Source organism: Phoenix dactylifera, chromosome 10, assembly GCF_009389715.1.
Source record: "Phoenix dactylifera cultivar Barhee BC4 chromosome 10, palm_55x_up_171113_PBpolish2nd_filt_p, whole genome shotgun sequence".
In the NCBI taxonomy this organism is placed as follows: Eukaryota; Viridiplantae; Streptophyta; class Magnoliopsida; order Arecales; family Arecaceae; genus Phoenix; species Phoenix dactylifera.
The window spans coordinates 732,843-751,949 of record NC_052401.1 but is presented as its reverse complement, the minus strand read 5'-3'; the positions used below and the strand labels follow the sequence as shown (position 1 = coordinate 751,949).

The 19,107-nt window shown below is 39.7% G+C and overlaps 2 protein-coding genes across 3 annotated transcripts; one reads left to right on the top strand and one right to left on the bottom strand.

Annotated features, from left to right (window-relative positions):
- Window positions 1–5,718: 5,718 nt before the first annotated feature.
- LOC103708137 (cyclic nucleotide-gated ion channel 18-like) lies at window positions 5,719–12,955 on the bottom strand. Of its 2 annotated transcripts, XM_017842649.3 has the most exons (7): window positions 12,270–12,955; window positions 10,728–10,754; window positions 10,542–10,616; window positions 10,139–10,452; window positions 8,733–8,844; window positions 6,907–7,143; window positions 5,719–6,695 (listed from the first exon to the last, which is right to left on the bottom strand). In XM_017842649.3, the coding sequence occupies exons 1-7, from the start codon at window positions 12,747–12,749 to the stop codon at window positions 5,904–5,906; spliced, it is 2,037 nt and encodes a 678-aa protein (XP_017698138.3). In that variant the 5' UTR covers window positions 12,750–12,955; the 3' UTR covers window positions 5,719–5,903. The 2 variants fall into 2 exon arrangements, with proteins under 2 accessions (XP_017698138.3, XP_026660584.2); XM_026804783.2 differs by having other exon boundaries at window positions 10,542–10,754.
- A 3,376-nt stretch (window positions 12,956–16,331) lies between these two features.
- On the top strand, window positions 16,332–17,534 carry LOC103708144. The gene has a single exon (XM_008792929.2). It carries the CDS (start codon window positions 16,573–16,575, stop codon window positions 17,203–17,205), a length of 633 nt encoding a protein of 210 aa, XP_008791151.2. The 5' UTR covers window positions 16,332–16,572; the 3' UTR covers window positions 17,206–17,534.
- The last annotated feature ends 1,573 nt before the right edge of the window (window positions 17,535–19,107 follow it).

The following is a 19,107-nucleotide window of genomic DNA, read 5'->3' as shown; positions in this document are numbered from 1 at the left end:
ACCTGAGTCTTCCTCCTCTCCGGGATGAGATATGAGATGTCTTGCCTTTAACTGCTAAACTGGAAATAATAGGACATTATTCGTGGACCTTGTTTCTCCTGGCAGAAAATCATGTGCCATTTTGCCCTCGCCGAATAAATTTTGTCAAATTGCATATCTGAATCATTTATACCACCATTGACTTGGTTCTAACAGCTGAGACTAGTTCATGATATTAGAATTTCCATCAAAATACAGTTCTGGGATGTGGCCGGTATAAATTAGGGGTAGCAACCGGGTCAGATCGGCTGAGATACAAATTGGGTAGGATATAGAATATATTAAAAATTTATCGGATTAGATATAGAATATATCAAAAATTCATCAACCCAAAGTTCGATCCTTTTTATTAAGCGGATCCAAAATTGAAATCCAATTCCGATCATTTTATTAAAGAAGTAAGCTAAACTCATCTATAATGGATCGAATCAATCAAGTTCAACTGATTAAACAAGGGTTAAGCATGCCCACCCCTACCAATATTCAAAGAGTTGGAAGCAGCAGGTTATTTGCCGTCACTCCATGCGAATCATTTTATAGTGCCTTCTAATGTACTTTGACACGAATGCAATTCTTTTTATTATCAAAAGGTTGCTTCTCACCAGCAAACAACCGATTGGGGAAAATTGCAATCATTTGCCTCTCTCTGAAGATGCTTCTCCCGTCATCTTTGTAACGCTTCTAGGCATTGCTAAATCGAACCTCGCCTTGTGACGCCAATACAAAAACACAAATAACTCCGTTTTGTGAAGCTGGTGCTTTTCCCCCCCTTGTTTCTTTTTTTTTTTTTTAAAATAAATATTAGAGATTCCATCTATTCATATTAACTAAATAGCTGCCATTTATACTAATAATAATAAATATACACATTTCTACAAACACCACAATCTATAAAATTTCGCTTCTCTAAGGTTAGGTCATCCCATCTCCATTTTTAGATATTTTATTTTCTAATTTTATTAGATACATTTATACTAAATATGTATGATGCGTCGTCCATTTTATAAATAAATAAATAAATATATATATATATATATATATATATATATATATATATATATATATATATATATATATATATATATATATATATATATATATATATTTAACGAAGCAATTGCAAAACCAAAACCTATCTTTGCAAATAACTCGGTCCATCTGCTTAAAACAAAATACGAAACCTCCTCACTCTACTCACTGTTCATTACTCAACTTAATCGAGTGTGATCTTCGGGAATAATTCTGCTAGATTCTCATGATACAAATTTTGAAAAAGAAAATCTGAAAAAAACTCATGCAGAATTCAAAAAAATTAAGATAACAAAAAATTATAAAAGTAATAAAATTTAAAAATACGAGCTTTGTAATTTTTTAATTTATTTGTCCAAAAACAAGAAAGTTAAAAATAATGAGAGAGAGCACAAATGCTGACATATGGAATCATTCATATATATAATATATAAAATTGTTTAAAGTGAATAATTCAAGATTAATTCATTTGTGAAGAATAATTTGAAGAACTAGTCGATCAAGAGAAAAACTGATGATAACTAAAATTTTTTAATAATTCGGAAAATATTGAAACTATATTACTGCGCGAATCTTGAGACAGTAGAGATTAAAGAAAAAAAAATCGCCTTTCTCACGGTCTGGAAGGGGAGCCATAACAGAGCCTCCAGCCCAGACGAATCCCGTATTATTCGATCGAATCGCCCCCGTGGGAATAAGAATTCAGCGACTAATTCCTGTCGTACTCGCCTTCCCCTTATACAATTCTTGTCCGAATCCGACGCTTTTCTCCTTCCTTCCCCCTTCTTCCTTCCCAATTTATTTATTAATTATTATCAAAAAAATCCAATCCACGAAGAGAGAAAGAGAGAGAGAGGAAGAGCAGAGAAATCCGGGTCCAAAAGATCAAAATTTCGTTATAAATTAAAAACCCTAAATTCAAACTAAGGAAAAAAAAAAGAATAGACAGAATTTTTACACTCGCTTCGCGTGATTTCTGGGCCGGCGATCTTTCTAGCAGCTCTCTCCGTCGCCGCCGTCGTCGCAGTCCCACACGGCCCCGACGAGCCCCAGTTGGTCCTCCAGGTACCGCTGCATCAGCCGCCCCTCGATCGTCGCCGCCGCCTCCTCCTCTCCCTCCTCGCACCGTCCCAGGAACCACGCGGCGACGTCCTCCCGTAGCTCGGCCGGCCTCCTCCACCGCCGGAGCCGGAGGCACAAAGCGGCGATGCAGAGGACGGGTAGGGAGAGGCAGATCAGGGGGAGGAGGACCGGGGAGCAGCAGATCAGGGCCAGCGCCAGGCAGGCCCTCCGGCCTCGCCCTCCACCGCCGCCGCCGCCCGAGATGGAAAAGATTCCGGGGATCCACCGCCAGCCTCCGTCCATGTCAAGGGATCCGCCTTTGAAGTTCCTTTCCTCTTTTCCCATTCCATGCTCCTCCCACGCCCCCGTCACCACTCCTTCCACCAACTCCTCACTCTCCCCTCATTTATATTCCCGCTTTTGTTTTATCCTATCTTATATATATTATATTATACTTCATATATCTTAAATACTTAGCTTAATTATATTATATACTTTCAGTAGTTTCCTTCAACGTTTCAATCACAATAATCACACTAATACCGTCTTAAATACTATGAACATATATATATATATATAATCTAATGGAGGAGATAATGTAGCCACATGGTAAATTTTATGTGCAAATGTTTAATCAAGAGACAGATGCGGTGCAATTTACAGGAGTTTGTATGAATGCCATGTTAACAAAAGAAATTTACAATATAATTAAATGAGTTCAAAATATATTTAGAAGAATATTAAATTTAATTAATTTTAACAATTTAATGCCGTTGTTTTCATGTAAATTGTGAAGCCCATCCTCCTAAAACACATGTAGAACAATGGTCGCTACCTTTTTCCGTCTAAATCCAGAATCTAACTAGATTTTTGAAATCCGACAGAAATTATAGCAGTATTGGTATGATAAAATATTATTTATTTAATTAGTATGAAGATTTTAAATTTTAAATTATTTTTTTGGATTGATGATCAGCGAAAATCTAAAGTAACGGTGGACGGCAGTTAGATAACAACCGCCATGAGGCAGGAACGGGGGACCACCAAATCCTGCGACGTTATGATGACCGTTATTTAATTTCATATCTTATCTTAAACGTGTGAATCGGCTACGCCTTCCCAGCCGCAACTCCATAAAGCAAAAGATCTAGAACGAGATTTCCTATCAGCTGAACCCTTTTCACAAGTTGGTCAAGATATGAGATAGATAATTCTCAATCAAACCATTTAATACTTATTCCTTGGACTTTTGCTATTCCATATGTACCATGTAATAATCTCGTATCTATCCTTTGGGCCAATTTTTAACACATATTTTAGATTATATTCTTGATTTTCTAAATTCTATATTATAAATTATATAATATAAATTTATAAACTAATAATCAATATTATAATTTTAATAAAATATGTTATGTATAATATTGCTAATGTGAATCTTATTATTCTTTTAGTATTATATAAAAAATATTATAATCTTATAGTTTGCATTGTAATGTCTAAAATATAATAATATAAGAATCAATAATATGATGGTGTAATATTATTATTGATACATCTTTGAACCAACCAAATTGGTGGTAGATCGACCAATTAGAGCTTGTCACGAAGCCTCCAACCAACCCATCAATGCCCACTATATGGCCAACCCCAGAGACGTGCGGAGAGACTTTTAAATTTTAAACTCCCTTCCTAGCTAGCAATATCTTAGGCACGATCACAAATGGTTTTTATAATCACGTGACGAACAAGTGAGATATACGGAGTGTGATGGCCGGGTGAGATGCCTACACATGATCTTCAGGATGTGCAATTGATTATTAAAAATGACCAATTTGTAGTTCTGAACTTTTTGGCGACAGGCACCGACCCTCGTCTATATAAACTTTTTCCGAAAAACCCTCTAAGTAAGTATTCTTGCTCCTCCTTACATTCTTATGATGCCACTTTGCTGTTCTCACAACACATCCATTATTTTTTGAGAGTCTATCCGACTTTCGTATTGGAGTCCCTTGTCGGATACTCCACAGCAAGACGTATTCTTTGTTTTTACTCTTTTAGATTAGATCCGATGTCAGAGTAAAGGTCCGAGCATAATCTTCTTCTCTCAGCACTACCTCGAGAGTGATCCGCGCTGGAGCCATCGCCACCCAAGCATACAGGCCACTATATCACTATTTCAAAGATATATCATGATTTCAGTAAATCTTTATGGTTTGAATAGTTGATCATTTGAACACTCTAGTAGCTCAGCCAACTTGATGTCTTGATCGGGCCGATTTCTAATAATAGTAAAATAAAATATTATCATAACAACTATTTTTACATTTTAAACCTATAACGTTTGATCACTAACAATAATTAATTTAGCATAATAACATCATTCATTGTTAAATACATATGGTACCGGACATTAAGATATTTCTAATGCATTGGTCATATTTCTATAATAAACTATGCTATAATTACAGCATTGGTTATCATATTATATATTAATTTCTATACAAAATGACTGAAAATATAAAATACAAAACTAATGTATGAGTTATTACTATAATAGATTACTGTTGCGGGATTTTCACCCCGGCAACAGCCCTAGTCCCAACCGAGCTAGCAGAGAAAAGAGACCGCGTCCCTCACGAGGTATTGTCCGCTTTGGGGGCTTTCGGGCACGGAACCACTCGTGGGCACGGAACCACTCACCCCCTCACGGTTTTGTCCCGCCAAAGGGCCATCGTGAGGAAAAGGCTTCGCCCTCCTCATTATAAGGCACGGAACTTTTCCGCTCTAGCCGATGTGGGACTAAGTTCGGCACCCCCCCACAACATAGCCCCCCCAGCGGGAAGGTTCCGTGCCGGTTTTACCCGGGGTCCCCCACAGTCCTGGAGGGTAGCCTGCGGCAAGGGGCACGCCTCTTAACGAAAGCACCATCTGTTGCGGGATTTTCACCCCGACAACAACCCTAGTCCCAACCGAGCTAGCAGAAAAAAGAGACCGCGTCCCTCACGAGGTATTGTCCGCTTTGGGGGCTTTCGAGCACGGAACCACTCACCCCCTCACGGTTTTGTCCTGCAAAAGGGCCCTCATGAGGAAAAGGCTTCGCCCTCCTCATTATAAGGCACGGAACTTTTCCGCTCTAGCCGATGTGGGACTAAGTTCGGCACCCCCAAAAATTACTATATCATAATAATATATTAATATGTTTTCCAAAATATAATAAGATCCGACTTAATATATATTTTATTACAACATATAGTACTTTAGAGTGTAATAATATTATATTTCGTATTATAATATTAATATTATAAATATAATATTGATAAAGAAAAGTGATGGTACATGATATCCCTCCAAACAGGAAGGTACATGTCAATGTGTCTAGTGGTTGAATGAAGTCAGAAGAATGTAGCAGCTAGAAAAAAAAAGGAAGATGATGGACGAAGACTAGATGTGAATGAACTTGAGGGAGATGTCTCACTTCCTCCACACACACACGCACGCACGCGCACACACAGACAGACAGAGAAGGAAAAATAGATGTGGATTTCTCCTGAGATGCTCAAAATCAGAGACCTGCGCAAAATCTAGTGCTACAATTAAAAGGTTGCGCAGCTCTTGATAGAGGTAAAAAATTTAGTATAAGCTATCAACACCAACTTCAAAAGTTGCTACTGTCAGAAAGTACTGCGAGCGTCCCTACAAGTACAGGAAAATATACATCCTAACTAGTTCCATTGACACTTATTCACATTACAACAACAATGAAGCAACTTTCACAGATTATCCTCAATGTTCATAGAGAAATCAGGTTCCTCTGGCTTCATTAGCTTCGGCATCCCCACATCAACAGAAGGTTTGCGCTTATGGATCTTCTGATTAGCTCCCCTCTTCGTGTTCTTTGCAAATTTTTTAGCTAATATCGTCGCTCCTAGATGTTGATTAATGTTCCCACTTTCAGTTTCCATTGATGAGCCTTCACCACCATCAGCGTACTCCGCAATCAGAGGAGCTCCCTCATGCTCGCTAGCTGGGCCTTGATCATCCATCCCTTGCATGTAGTAGAGGCTTTCTTGTGTGGCCAGCTCCTTCGCCAGCTTCCTCTTCTTGTACCGCCTCCATGCAGCCTGTATGAAGCAAGCTCCCCAACTCCTCCATTGATGAGAATAGAACCTGAAAGCATGCTGAAGCTTCTTGCTGTGAAGACGCTTGAACTGGTGGGCCACAAATTTGAGATCCTCAGCTCGGAGAGCGAATGCCTCGACCTCAGTGAGGGACCGAACAGTTCGAGTGGATGATGGAAGGTTGGCACTCGGATTTGGCATCAAGGCCCATGTCAGCAACTCTTCACCACAGAAATCACCTGGTCTGAGGGTTATGGAGTTGAAGAATCCAGTTCTACCACCATTGGTGGTAGAGCTTTCGAGGTTGCCTCGGATGATGAAGAGCATCTCATTGACTGGGTCGCCTTCCCGAACAATGTAGGTATCCTTGGTGCTCAGGGATGAGACCAAGCGTTCACATATGGCATCCAGTAGTTGATCATCCATTTGTGAGAAGAATGGGACCTGACAAAAGTGGGTAAGAAATGAATGGATATCGAAGATTTGAATAGACAAATGCCATGCCACAGTAAATTCTGACAACCGTTTACTTTGTATTCAGAAGCGAACTAACAAAACTATGAGAGAACCGGGGGGCCTACTTGAATGGCTGGAATACTTATAAGACATCTACATTGCACCAAAGTAGAAGGAAAGAATGGAATGCCATACTCACACGTCGAACAAGGGCAAGACATAAATGGCGCTGAATTTCACGGCGAAGGTCCAAAGGTAAAGCATGTAAAATGGCTTCTTCATCTACACCTCTAGTAGCAAGCCACTTATACTGAACGTACCGCTGAACTCTTTCTTGCAAATCTGGTGGCAGTTGGCGATGCCTCATCCACTCCTCGATATCTCTTCGTTTGACTCTCCATTCTTCAAGTCTCACAGTCATTGATTGCAAGTAGGTCTGGAAACAGGAAAAGAAGACTATCGATATGTATATCATGATAATGAAGTTGAAATTATGAGTTAGCAAGAGGCTCGGACAAGGGAATTTGACTCAAGAAAAAAAAAAAAGACAAACATAGTATCATGTCAAAATTCCATATATTGCATATGCATTATTATGACATAATAAGCGAAGTGAACATCATGCAGGGAGATAGGCAAGTAGCAAAATGATCTTTGAGGATTTTAACAAAAATTACATGAACATAAACAAGATGGTGATAAAAAAAATAATAAGAATGATAACGTTATGGATGTAGAAGCGATCGATGAACAATAAGAATATAGAATTTACTTTCAGTAAATAAGCAATATATTCTCAGGAAAAAAAAGTAAGGTTAAATAGGCAATACATAGGCAACTATACCAAGCCTCAGATGATCTGCAGACCTTCCACACGCATTTCTCCTTGATTTTTTATTATTACTGATGGTATTGCTCAAGCAATATAGTATGAGTAAGTCTGTTTATCTACAAATTTTGCAAACTTTCATGGTACAGGACTCCTGTTGGTTCATTCAGTAAATTCCAATCAGCCGTTTTAATAATCTGCTGTGAGAGAATAATGTCACAAAACGTTTTTCATTATGTATCTGATAATTAAACACCATACTTTAACAGACAGCTTAGCTGTATTTAGCTATACAGCTAAGCAGTACCGAGTTCATCTCATTCTTATCCTCCTTTTCCTTTCTCCCATCTTGCCTTTCTACTTATCATTTCCCTATTGCTATAACAGTTGTGCCCCTTATGCCAAAAAGCAATTACTACTCTGCTGCTGTGGCTGCTTGTACCACCCCTATTACTACCCTTACCCCTGCCACTGCCACCACCATTATTATTATTATTATTTCGACTAAAAACCACCATTATTATTATTATCCTGTGCTTTGATTGTTATATCAGTTGTCCCTTTTGTCCCAAAAAGCAACTTAATCTCACCCTCACTGTTGGTCCAATGTGTCACCATGCTTGATCATCTTCGACCTCGATACCGACTGCATGAAGCTGACTTTCTTCTGTTCATGGATAGTAATATCCTAACATGGTAATAGAGTATTTCATCAATTCTTATAACATTCTACCTACAAAAAATTTCTGTTCTTTCAACAAGAATTGATCTGACATAACCATACTTGTCTGGCTGTTCACTATCTTCGTGAATAGTAGGTATTCACATGGGTGATCTATTCCATTTGTCAGGGGCCAGAAAAACAACTGTGCTGTGCCTTGAGTTTGCTGTTGTAATCAAGACTTGCAAAAGCAAGTTTAGCCGTCCAAAGGAGGTCCACCCCCGATTTAAGGCCCAAAAGGGGTCCCTGCTTTAGTTGTGGAGCTGTACTAAAGATATAAGGATGGTTCAAGAACATTTCCCAAATTCAAGATGAAAATAGACTACAATTAAATAAGGGATAGCCATGTTAAAATATGTTGGTATCGCTTATCTGTTTGTTAAAATTTAACTTATTTTTTATTATTCACACAAAAATACTGGCAAAATATTCTTTTCAGAAATAGATATAACTTGCAGAAGACAACAAACAGTACCTGCATGTTTCCAATTAGATGTGAAAACAGAACAAGACCCACAATACATATAAGAATTGCAAATGATGTTTCTCCAACATAAGTGCTGGTCACCAAGTCCTGTCCATATGAACTGAATGACAACAAAAGAAAACATGAAATGAGCCTCCAAGTACAGGAATCTTATAGTCAGATGCATATAAATATATCTTGCAACAGAACTTATTCTCCATATGTATAAGCTATCATCAGTTAGGCTTATTAATCCTTACACTATATAAAGTAGAAGAATACTGTTCTTGTGCATGACTCATGGGACAGTCAATTCATATGAAAAGAAAAACACTTTCAAGAAAAATATAAACTGAAAGGGGTATTTCTTTGTGAGGTTTTGCAAAAACAGGTTACCACCAAATTTAAAACGAAGTATCACAATAAAAATTGTTCGGTTACTTTCCATGAAAAACCCGAAAGTTGGGGTTTCATAAAACCTGCTTTGCAGAAAAACAGATTTCATTCATCTGCTTTAGGGAACCTCACAGACAACCAGATGGCTGATAAGTAAAAAGAATTAGCTGCTGAAATTTAATGACGCAAAATTACTCATTAGTTAACCACCACTCAATCTTCAAGATCAAGAAAAGCAAAATGTCAAAACTAAACATTTATCAAGAAACTCAGAACAGGTCATAATGCCCCCAGGAAAAAGCTGCTGCAAAAAATCTAGAACATGAGCTTATGAGGCAAAGACAGAAGCAATCATACAAACCCTCCCCATAATGACAACAAAGTCAAAAATCACCAGAAATAAAAGAACAGAACCAAAAAGTGCCGCTCCTTATGCTCAAAAAGACCATAGTAAATACAGCAATGGATGCCTTATCCGAAGTAAAGAAATTTAGCCTATATGGTGAAGCCAGAAGTAGGAAAGGTTGCTTTAAGTCATCATTAATTTCCACTACAAAAGTCTTCATTCCACAATGTAGTGGAATCTACATCTGTTTTTAAATATGTATGCAGAGTCACATGGTTTTCGTGCAATAAATGGGCAACAAATAAGAACTAGGGAACTGTAATAGATCCATTATGGTGCAACTAGTAAGGAGACCATGCATGATGATAAATCACAGATTATAATTTAACATATACAAAAATTTTATTTCTTTTCAGAGAATCCACAATTGATTCTATTCAACTGTGTCTTCGTCTTTTCTATCCCATTCTCTCTACCTTAATCTAGATAATCTCTTCATGAAAAATCAAATTACAAAATTCATCACCACCTGCAAGCCTCCCTTATAAATTTCGTTAAATGAAAATGGAGAAGCAATTTTTTTTTAAAAACAATGACAATGCAAATTGCAAATATGCCACATGCAGAAATTGTTGCAACTAGAGCTCGAGATCTTAGTGTGCAAAGGATTTACCTTAAGTTTTTCAAACCCCACCAGAGGCAATAGAGGTACTTGTCAAGGAAGGTCCCTGAAACAACCTCATTACTCAAAGCATCTGCAAAAATGCCAAAGTTGAACTGGGTCTTATCACTAGTAGCGTCACAATTAACCCGCACAAGGGTGGAGTTAAGCCAGGCTTTTCGTTCAGGTAAATTCACAGTACTGCAGTCCAAAAACCTAGAAATACATTTTGCTGTATTATTGGTGCCATTTTCTTTTGCACACTCAGTTATCCAACAGTTATACTGGCGCTCAATGGACAAAAGATACCATAAAGCTCCTAATACCTGTATATGTCATAAATTAGTCAAATTTTCTTATTCAATACAATATATGATGATTCTTGATGACTAAGATTGTGCAGAAATAAACATACATGACTTGCTAGCATATAGAGAAGGAGATTATATGCAGCTCCAGTCCATGCAGTCTTTGCAAGTACTCCAGTTGCCTTGACAATCCGTGCATTCAAAGGAAAAATAAGAAATAACCTCGGAATATACTGGAGCAGGACAATCAGGGAAAGAGTATGATTAGTGTGATTCACCGTTGAGCTACTCACTGCTGGTATCACAAACCATATTAGTATCTGCAACAAAAGAAAAGGAACGCTTTTAAAATTCTGATAGGATTACAGCATATGAGCCATCAATCAAAAGCAACAAAATATCCAAGAAAGCTAAGCAATCTTGAAGCATATTCCGTGCAAATATCATCCAGAACAATTAGGAAATATGATAAACTAGGAAAATATCATCCAAAGGCCTCAATGCTGGACCTACATGATCATGTAAATGAAGACAGATGGAATGTAGCTGAAGAAAAAAACAGAATGAGGAAAGAGAAGGATATGACTTTTAAAACAAAATGTGGAAAATTTATCATGGTCAGCTCTCCTGTATTCAATAGACTTTAATTGCTTTATCCAGCAATAGAACAACCGGCCATATAATAGGTCAACTTTGGGAGATTCAGAATTCATTTGACGGGTGAGCATAAGTGGAGAGATGGCAGACATTAGTTTTTTGCGGCTATCAATTGATTTCTCTGAGCATAAATTTTCCCACAGCTTGAAGGTATGGAGGATTTTGCATAACACCACGTGTACTGAGATGTTTCTCTTGAGAAAGATGCGGGAGCTTCTTTTGTGCCAGATGTGCCTGAAGAGCACAACTACAGAGTGCCTGTCCTCAAGTTATTAGATGCATTACTTCAAAGGCTTCTTTATCGATCTTCTCCAGTTCCTATTGAACTTGATATTTCAAATGACATACTAACTTCTTTATCGATCTTCTCCACTACCCTTGTGGCAGCAGACCCCCCATGATCCCAATTTAAAATGACATCCTAGTAAACCATGGTGGAGAAGGTTCAATACATCCCTTTACCAGATTCAACACATGCTTTTAATGCAATCAAAGGATAACATTATGGGGTCAATACTGAATGCACTGTTCCTTATTCTGTTACATAGTTGTTGCCCCTGATAGATTAATAGGTTGACTGAGATATTAAATTTAGATAACGTTCACTTCATATGAACTAGAACTGAGATTCAGAGGTTGCATCCCTTCACCACATTCTTTTCTCTACCAAAGCTAATCACCTCTAGCAACCGCTAGAACTGGGTTCTTTCAAGAATACACACCTAAAATTTCAACAGGGTACAAGTAATATCTAAAATAATTGTCGCACGCATAAAATAACTCAACGCTTTAAATGTTGGAAAACCAACGCATTCACGAGTTGCTCATTGAGTTTACCACATAAAAAGTGTTAAATCCCGATAGGATTATAGCATGTCAAGTAATGTTACAATCTGCATTATAAGGTTTATGAATTCAAGACAGTGCAGGATATCAAAAATTCTGTAAGTACAAAATCCACATATCATGATCCAACTTTGTTATAGTGTAAAAGAGATTTCATCACACGAACACGCGCAGGAAAAAAAAATCTGGTTTTGCTCTAGCAAAAAACGAAAAAGAGAGAGCGATAGAGAGAGAAACATTTTTTTATTGCAAAATGATCGCTAACACAATCAAGAATAACAGAAAGGGAAAGGATGATGAATTCAATTGACTGAGACTTTTGGGGGGCTTGCCTGAGGGATCGGGAGTGTGGCGGCGAGATCGATGATGAAATCGCCCTTGAGGTAGCGCATGGCAATCTGGTTGGGGTCGGTGACGAGCTCGCCACGGCCGAAGACCCGGGAGCTGGGGGAGATGAAGGCGATGCGGAACTTAAGTATGAGGTGGGCGAGGTAGAACAGGTCGGCGATGGTGCGGAAGATGGTAACGCTGCCGCGGATGAAGGGGTCGATCTGGACGCAGACGGGGCCGCCGATGTAGAGGAGGTAGAAGTAGAGGGGGTCAATGAAGAGGGCGATGAGGCAGGAGATGAGGAAGACGCGGTTCCACCTGAGGACGACGTCGCCGCCGGGGTCGAGAATGCGGCGGGGTTGCCATGGCTTGTGGCGGTGGAAACGGACGGGGACGGGGGGCAGCGGGGGCCGGTGGAAGGGGAGCGGCGGGCGGCGGAGTCCGAGGAGGATCCGGGAGGTGGCGGGGCCGAAGGCGCTCATCGTCCACGCCGGAAGGGGGAGGATGAGGCGGCGACGGCGGCGATAGCGGCGGCCATGGGAGGAGGGGCGATGAGGGAGATCAACGAGCGGGAGTGGAATGGAAATCGGTGGTTAGTGTAAGGGCTAGGGTTTGGATGGTTGGGGGGTTCGCGGGGAGCCGGGAGAGCCGCAGCGATTTCCGGGGTGAGAGGAGGAAGAGCAGTCGACATCGCTGCCCGCGTGCGAGAGAGGGGGGCGGGGTCCGATAACGGACCGTTAAGGGCGGGATGCAACGGGACACGGGTTGTATCTTTCGCGCGTAACAAGGATTCTCCTTCCTTCGCGCGAATCCACCGTTGGATCACGAAATGGTCGCATCGAGATCTGCGCAGTCGGATGAATGGGGGTTCCGAGTGCTTTGAAAGCTGTGTGTCGTGCGATCCGACGGTTGCATCGCGAAAGAAAATAAATCATTCTTTTGCGAATCATACAACCTGGATCCGATTTAACGGCTCGGGTGGACGCAAATGGAGGTCTCCACGTACTTATCAGTACGTTTCCGGTAAACCGCGCAGCGGGCAACTGCCATGGTCTGAAATTCGAATATAGGCCTTGCAACGGTCATATCGATCAGCGCATGGCATGGATGATGATATATCCATAGCAATTGGAGTTTGGAGTATTTAGGGAGGTGATGGATTGGGGAATTAAAGCTAGCGTATATTGTAATAATTTGATCGATCATGTTAAAACTCGGCTGATCCCTACTTCAACTCATCATGCCGACACTTCGATCAACAATACATATACATACATACATACATACATATACATACATGCACGCGCGCGCGCATATATATATATATAGGGATCAGCCGAGTATCCATATATATATATATATATATATATATATATATATATATACCGAAAAAACTATATTGGACAAGTTTGGTGTACATCCATAGCTAGACCCACATGTATCCATGCCAATAGCTATGGTTGATTAACAATTAGAAAATAGATACAAAACCTACTGATTCAACTAAATAATTTTATCGATGTAACAGAAGGAGCATTCTATGTAGTGTTTAGAGATAAGCTATATACTAGCCTTGGAAAACCTGCCATAATTAGGTAAATTTAAGTTGGAGCCATACTTCTAATTGAACATTGTTTAATTGGTGATATTTTTATAAAACCTAAATAATTGGTCAAGTTCAAAAGCTCTATTCGTCAACTAGATGAACTGATTGACTTCTATTAGTAATAAGGTACTTAACACGTAGAGAGACAAATTGGCTTCACATTGCATGCGGAAGAAATAGAGAGACTAAGTTAATCAGACCATGGTCAGCCCATGACACCTTTATACCGAATAAAAAGATATGCTAAACTATGACCATATATACCATATAACCTAAGAAATGCCAATGTACATGTTTTTTAAAAATCATCAACGAAAAGGTTCCTGGCTCGGGACTGCAGGAGCTAAAAAGGTTTGTAACAAACCCTTCACTTTAGTGGGTGGACCAAGAAATTGTTTGAACATAAAGCTGAAAAAAAAAATTATGGGACGTTGCATTTTAGACCCACGCTCGCCGAGTGTCATAAGTATACCTCCTTGAATCATGAGTTCCACGTAAAGCTAGTACACAATTTTGACCAAAACCAAAAGAAGAAATGGTTAATACAAGCAGTAGAATGTGGATTAGATTTTGGTGAGTGTGTACATGGAATGCATGATGGATTTTGAAAATATGTACTGAAAATTGCAGGCAGGCCCTCGGTAGAAGCTTAAGTTTTGCTTCGCAATGGAACTCAATTGCACCTCAATTATTCGCACCTTGTTTTAGAGGCATGATGTTTTGTCATGGGAATTGTTAATTTTACCCATGGTTCTTATGTATGTGCCCGCTATAATATCCCATGGATTGATGACAACTAGTTCCTTATACAAAACAAAGGTTTGTGCTCTAATTATGAAGACCCATTGGATAGGCTGGGGGAAAAAAAAAAAGCTAAATGATGCAATGGAAAACAATAGCAGCAGCAATAGCAGCAGCAACAACAATCAATTGATCACATATTCTAATTAGAATTGCTTGTTGCTAACTTGCATTCCAAAGATGTAACCAAGCTCCCACAAGTAACAAGGCAAGATAAAATTAGAGATCTCTCAATAATTAGAATGATGCATGAGACCAACATTCATGTAGTGGTGAATTGGACCAGCTCCTCAAATGAACTGTCGGTCGATTGATCAAGTCTTTGGAGTCGAAGTAATAAAATTAAATACTCATTGCAAACCTATCCATCAAATCCTCATCTGACTATTGCAGAGAGAAGAATGTAATGGTGCACATACCAAATTTCACTAATTCTTATGAATAACTTTTCTCTGCCTTTCTAATAAGTTAATGTTTTATTTAACCTATTAGCCTAAGAACCTGTGCTAAAGTACTGTACTTGAACAATATTTGATAGGGACAAATCACTTCAAAGCGTAGGTGAACCATATCCAATTGTACTTCCCATGCCTTCGCACCCAAGTCTTTACAAAGGCCGACAGATACTCGAGGGCATATCCCTTTCTAGGTGCACCAGTTGGTGACAAAGTTCTTTGGAACAGCACCGGGATATAACACTTGCCATGTCTTTTGTTCTTGACAATGATGGCAACAACAAAACCCACAAGAAATAATATTTAACACTTCTTTTCCTGGAGATTATGCTCGTTTAATTCAATATGACCTTTTGAGCTGTACATATATTTTCTCTGTATAGTTTATTTTCATAATTTCTTCAGCCTCCTAGTTTATCTAAAAATATATAACAAAAAAAAACTATCTTATTTTTTTTCTTTAAGGGTTCATTTGGTTAGAGTATATCAGATAATAGGATAATTCAATGGTGCCTAAAAATCATTTATCTAAAAAAAATATAAGAGAAAATTAATTTTACCAAATTTGATTCTTGAAAAAATTATTTCAAAAAATGGCATCGAAAAAATGTTACTATGTTTGAATAAAAATAATTTTATATGAAAATATCGCCAAATTTCTAACAGCATCTTGAATAAACAATTTAAGTAATAGTATTTTTTTCGATCCATTTGTTGGCTATTTATGGCATTTAAAATATATTTATATAAGTTAATAAATATTTTATAAATTAATTATATATTAAAAAATATTTGTTATATTATAAATAAATTTTAATATTTTTGGTATATAAATAAATATATTAACTAATAATTATCCTATATTATATTTATTGATAATTAATAAATATCTATTTCTTATTAATTAACAATTAATATTTACTAATAAGTAATAGTTAATAATAAATATAATATTAATATAATATAAGTGAGGATTTTTTAATATTTCAGATTACCTCTGCTAGGTAAATATGGTATTTGTTTTATTTTTTTCATTGAAAAATTTGGATCTACCATTTATTTACCTTCTATTCTCTCCATTTTTCGTACTAAACATAATAATTTGGTACGGAGTTTATTTTTCTATGCCAATTCCCCCCAACCAAACGGGCGTTGAGATTCTTCCCATTATATCCAACAGCCATTATTTTCCCAGCGCGGACTTGTTAAATCGTTCTCTAGCGACGGCAGAACCAACCGTCTCGGCGCGTTCTCGCCTCCCCCTGTCTCCATCTCCGTTTAAAACCCCCCACTTCCCCGACTTCCCTGCTTCCTCGCGTCAGAGAAGAAAGTGAGAGAGTATTAACGTCTCCTTCGCTTGCTTCATAGCTAAAGTGCACGATCTCTCTCTCTCTCTCTCTCTCTCTCTCTCTCTCTCTCTCTCTGAGATCGATCGAGGAATCGATGAAGGAAGCGGCGGCGCCACCCCCCAAGACTCCGGCGGAGCTGACGACCGGATCTCCATCGGCAAGCCGCCCGATCCGCCGCCGGACCGGATCCTCTTCGAGCTCCGCCTCTTCCCTTTCCTCGGCCATTCCTTCATCCTCTCCTTCCCCGGCCCACCGATACCTTTTTCCCCTCCGCTCCTCCTCCGCCGTCCCTTTCTCCTGGGAGCACCTCCCCGGCGTCCCCAAAAACCCCAAATCCTTCCCCTCCCCCGCCGTCCCCCACCGCCTGCTTCTCCCCCTCCCTCCCCCTCTCCGATCCAAACCCGACACCTCGATCCCCCGCAAGAAGCGATCCGACGCCCGATTCTCCAACCTCGCCCCCGCCGACCCCTTCGCCGCCGCCCTGGCCGAGTGCACCAAGGACGATCCCGCCGGGACAGGACTGGCCAAACTCTGGGGGGAGCCCCCAGCCGGAGCTCCGCGGCGGAGGGCCTTGGCGACAGCGGCGATCACCCACCGGTTCGGGCTCTTCGATCTGTACGGTTCCTGCAAGATCTCGTGCTCCGTCGCCGACGCCATCATCCATGTCCCCCGGCCTGGCCCCCGCCCCGCCGCGTACGGCTTCCTCAACCGCCGGTCCAGCTCCTGACCCCCAATCCGGTCCGGTGTCCGTCCCGTCCCAAGATAAGTACATAAATAAAATTAAGAAAAAAAAAATAAATCTTCTGTTAATTATTTGTTTTTCCAATGTTTAATGCCGCTGCCTTTTGCCTTAATTTTCTCCCTCTTCTATATCGATGTAGACCACGTTCTATATGGCAAATTTTTAATATGTAACACTCGATGTCGAGATTATTGCTGCTACCAAACCGTTTTCCTCCACGCTGGCATCCGACGTGGCACAAGAAGATTGGTGCGAAGTACCAATGCCTTATGCCACGTGGAATGCTAGCAATGCAGGGGGGCACCTTTGTAATACGGTTGTGCTTCGTTATTTTTTTTTATTATTCTTGATTTATTTTTTTATTTTTTTATTTTGTGGGTGGGGGGTAAAGCATCGGTGGAATAGGGTCCATTGGGTCGTTGGCGAGTGAGTTTTCCGGGTCTTCAGCATGTAGGCTGGAATAAAGGCATAGTTGACTACTGGAAGGTGGAATAATTTGAGGTGGGATATGGTAAAGAAATTAGAAGACCGTGGAGTGCTTGGTGATGCACGACGTCTGCGTCGTCATTCGAGAATCCACTATTTTTAAATTGGGCTTTTCCTTTGGGTCTCAGAGTGTTACGTAGGTTCCACCCTTAGTCTTTTTCCAGTAAAGCCAAGGTATAAAAAAGCCAGGATAGATCCTTTCTCCGTGTTTTTTACAGAGGTCACGGAATAAGCTGGTGCGTTTACCCCTCCTCCTCCTCCTCCGCCGCAAGCGGAATGGTTGGAATCTGAGTTGGATGAGACATTCTGACTGTTGGATGTCAGTTGTCGGAGTGAACATAACTTTACATTTGACCGGATGAGATGATTTCATGGAGTGAATGATTGGAATTATCGTTTCTATTTGGGCTGAGATTGAGTTATTATTTCCAGACTTTCCTGGGGGCAACATTTTGTGACCACATTCTGGCGTTTGATACAAGTTTAAAACTATGAATGACTGCGATCATAATAGCCATTTGACTGTTGGTTTATAAATAAGCGGAAAAACCATCTAGATTTCTTTAATATAACGAATTTGTTTTTATAGGATTTCTTTTATTTTATCATCCACGTATTGGTTTTACATATTGTATTTTTTTCCGTGCTTCAACGTCATGCCGAAGGAGGCATTTGGTAAAGATACGACCCCAACCCCTTTTATTTATATCCGCGTGAGAGTACGGAGTGTTTGCCGTAAGGACTCAATAAAACGACAGCTTGATGGGGGGTTGGGGTTGTCATGTTGTTTCCTTGTTACGCTTGACTTTTTCTGACTCTTTCCACCGCCCCAACTTCCCCCGGAAGGACCACCATCGACTTCGTACGAGAACTATTACTTTGCTTTTGCTGCAGTACAGATCCCTTCAAGTGTATGATATAATGCCGACTCGGCCTTTTCTTAAAGCCTCATTTTGCCGACTGCCTGTCCTGCCCACCATAATAAATTTCAGATCCCTTGGCAAGCAGTGCTGGCTTAGTAGAGAAGCCTTCAGCAAAATGGTTGTTCAGATAAAGGTTATACAGCTAAAATGTTGTTCCTTGTACAGCTGAAACTTGGTTTGGATGAAACAACTATTGTTGCTTATGGCAAGGGATGAGGGTTCCTATGTATAAAATTATCAAACTAAATAAGAATGGGATGGTTATAGGGTAGAGAATTAGGAGCAATCCCTCTCAACTCTAGAAGAAAGCATGGTCTAAGCTTCATAAATGCTCGTATAATATTAGGACATGCTTTGCATAATGACTTCATTCCCCATTAAAAGTTTGCTTTAACTAGTAAAACAGATTCTCTGTTGTTGTTATTTCCTGCTGATCCATTTAGTTATAACCAAAGTGAAAAATGATGTAATGCTTTAA

Coding starts and splice junctions, on each gene's coding strand:
- LOC103708137 (XM_026804783.2), bottom strand. CDS start 12,749: ATGAGCGCCTTCGGCCCCGCCACCTCCCGGATCCTCCTCGGACTCCGC. Junction 10,453..10,541: donor TCTATATGCTAGCAAGTCAT/GTATGTTTATTT, acceptor TGACATATACAG/GTATTAGGAGCTTTATGGTA. Junction 7,144..8,732: donor ATCTAATTGGAAACATGCAG/GTACTGTTTGTT, acceptor TCCTGTTTCCAG/ACCTACTTGCAATCAATGAC.
- LOC103708144 (XM_008792929.2), top strand. CDS start 16,573: ATGAAGGAAGCGGCGGCGCCACCCCCCAAGACTCCGGCGGAGCTGACG.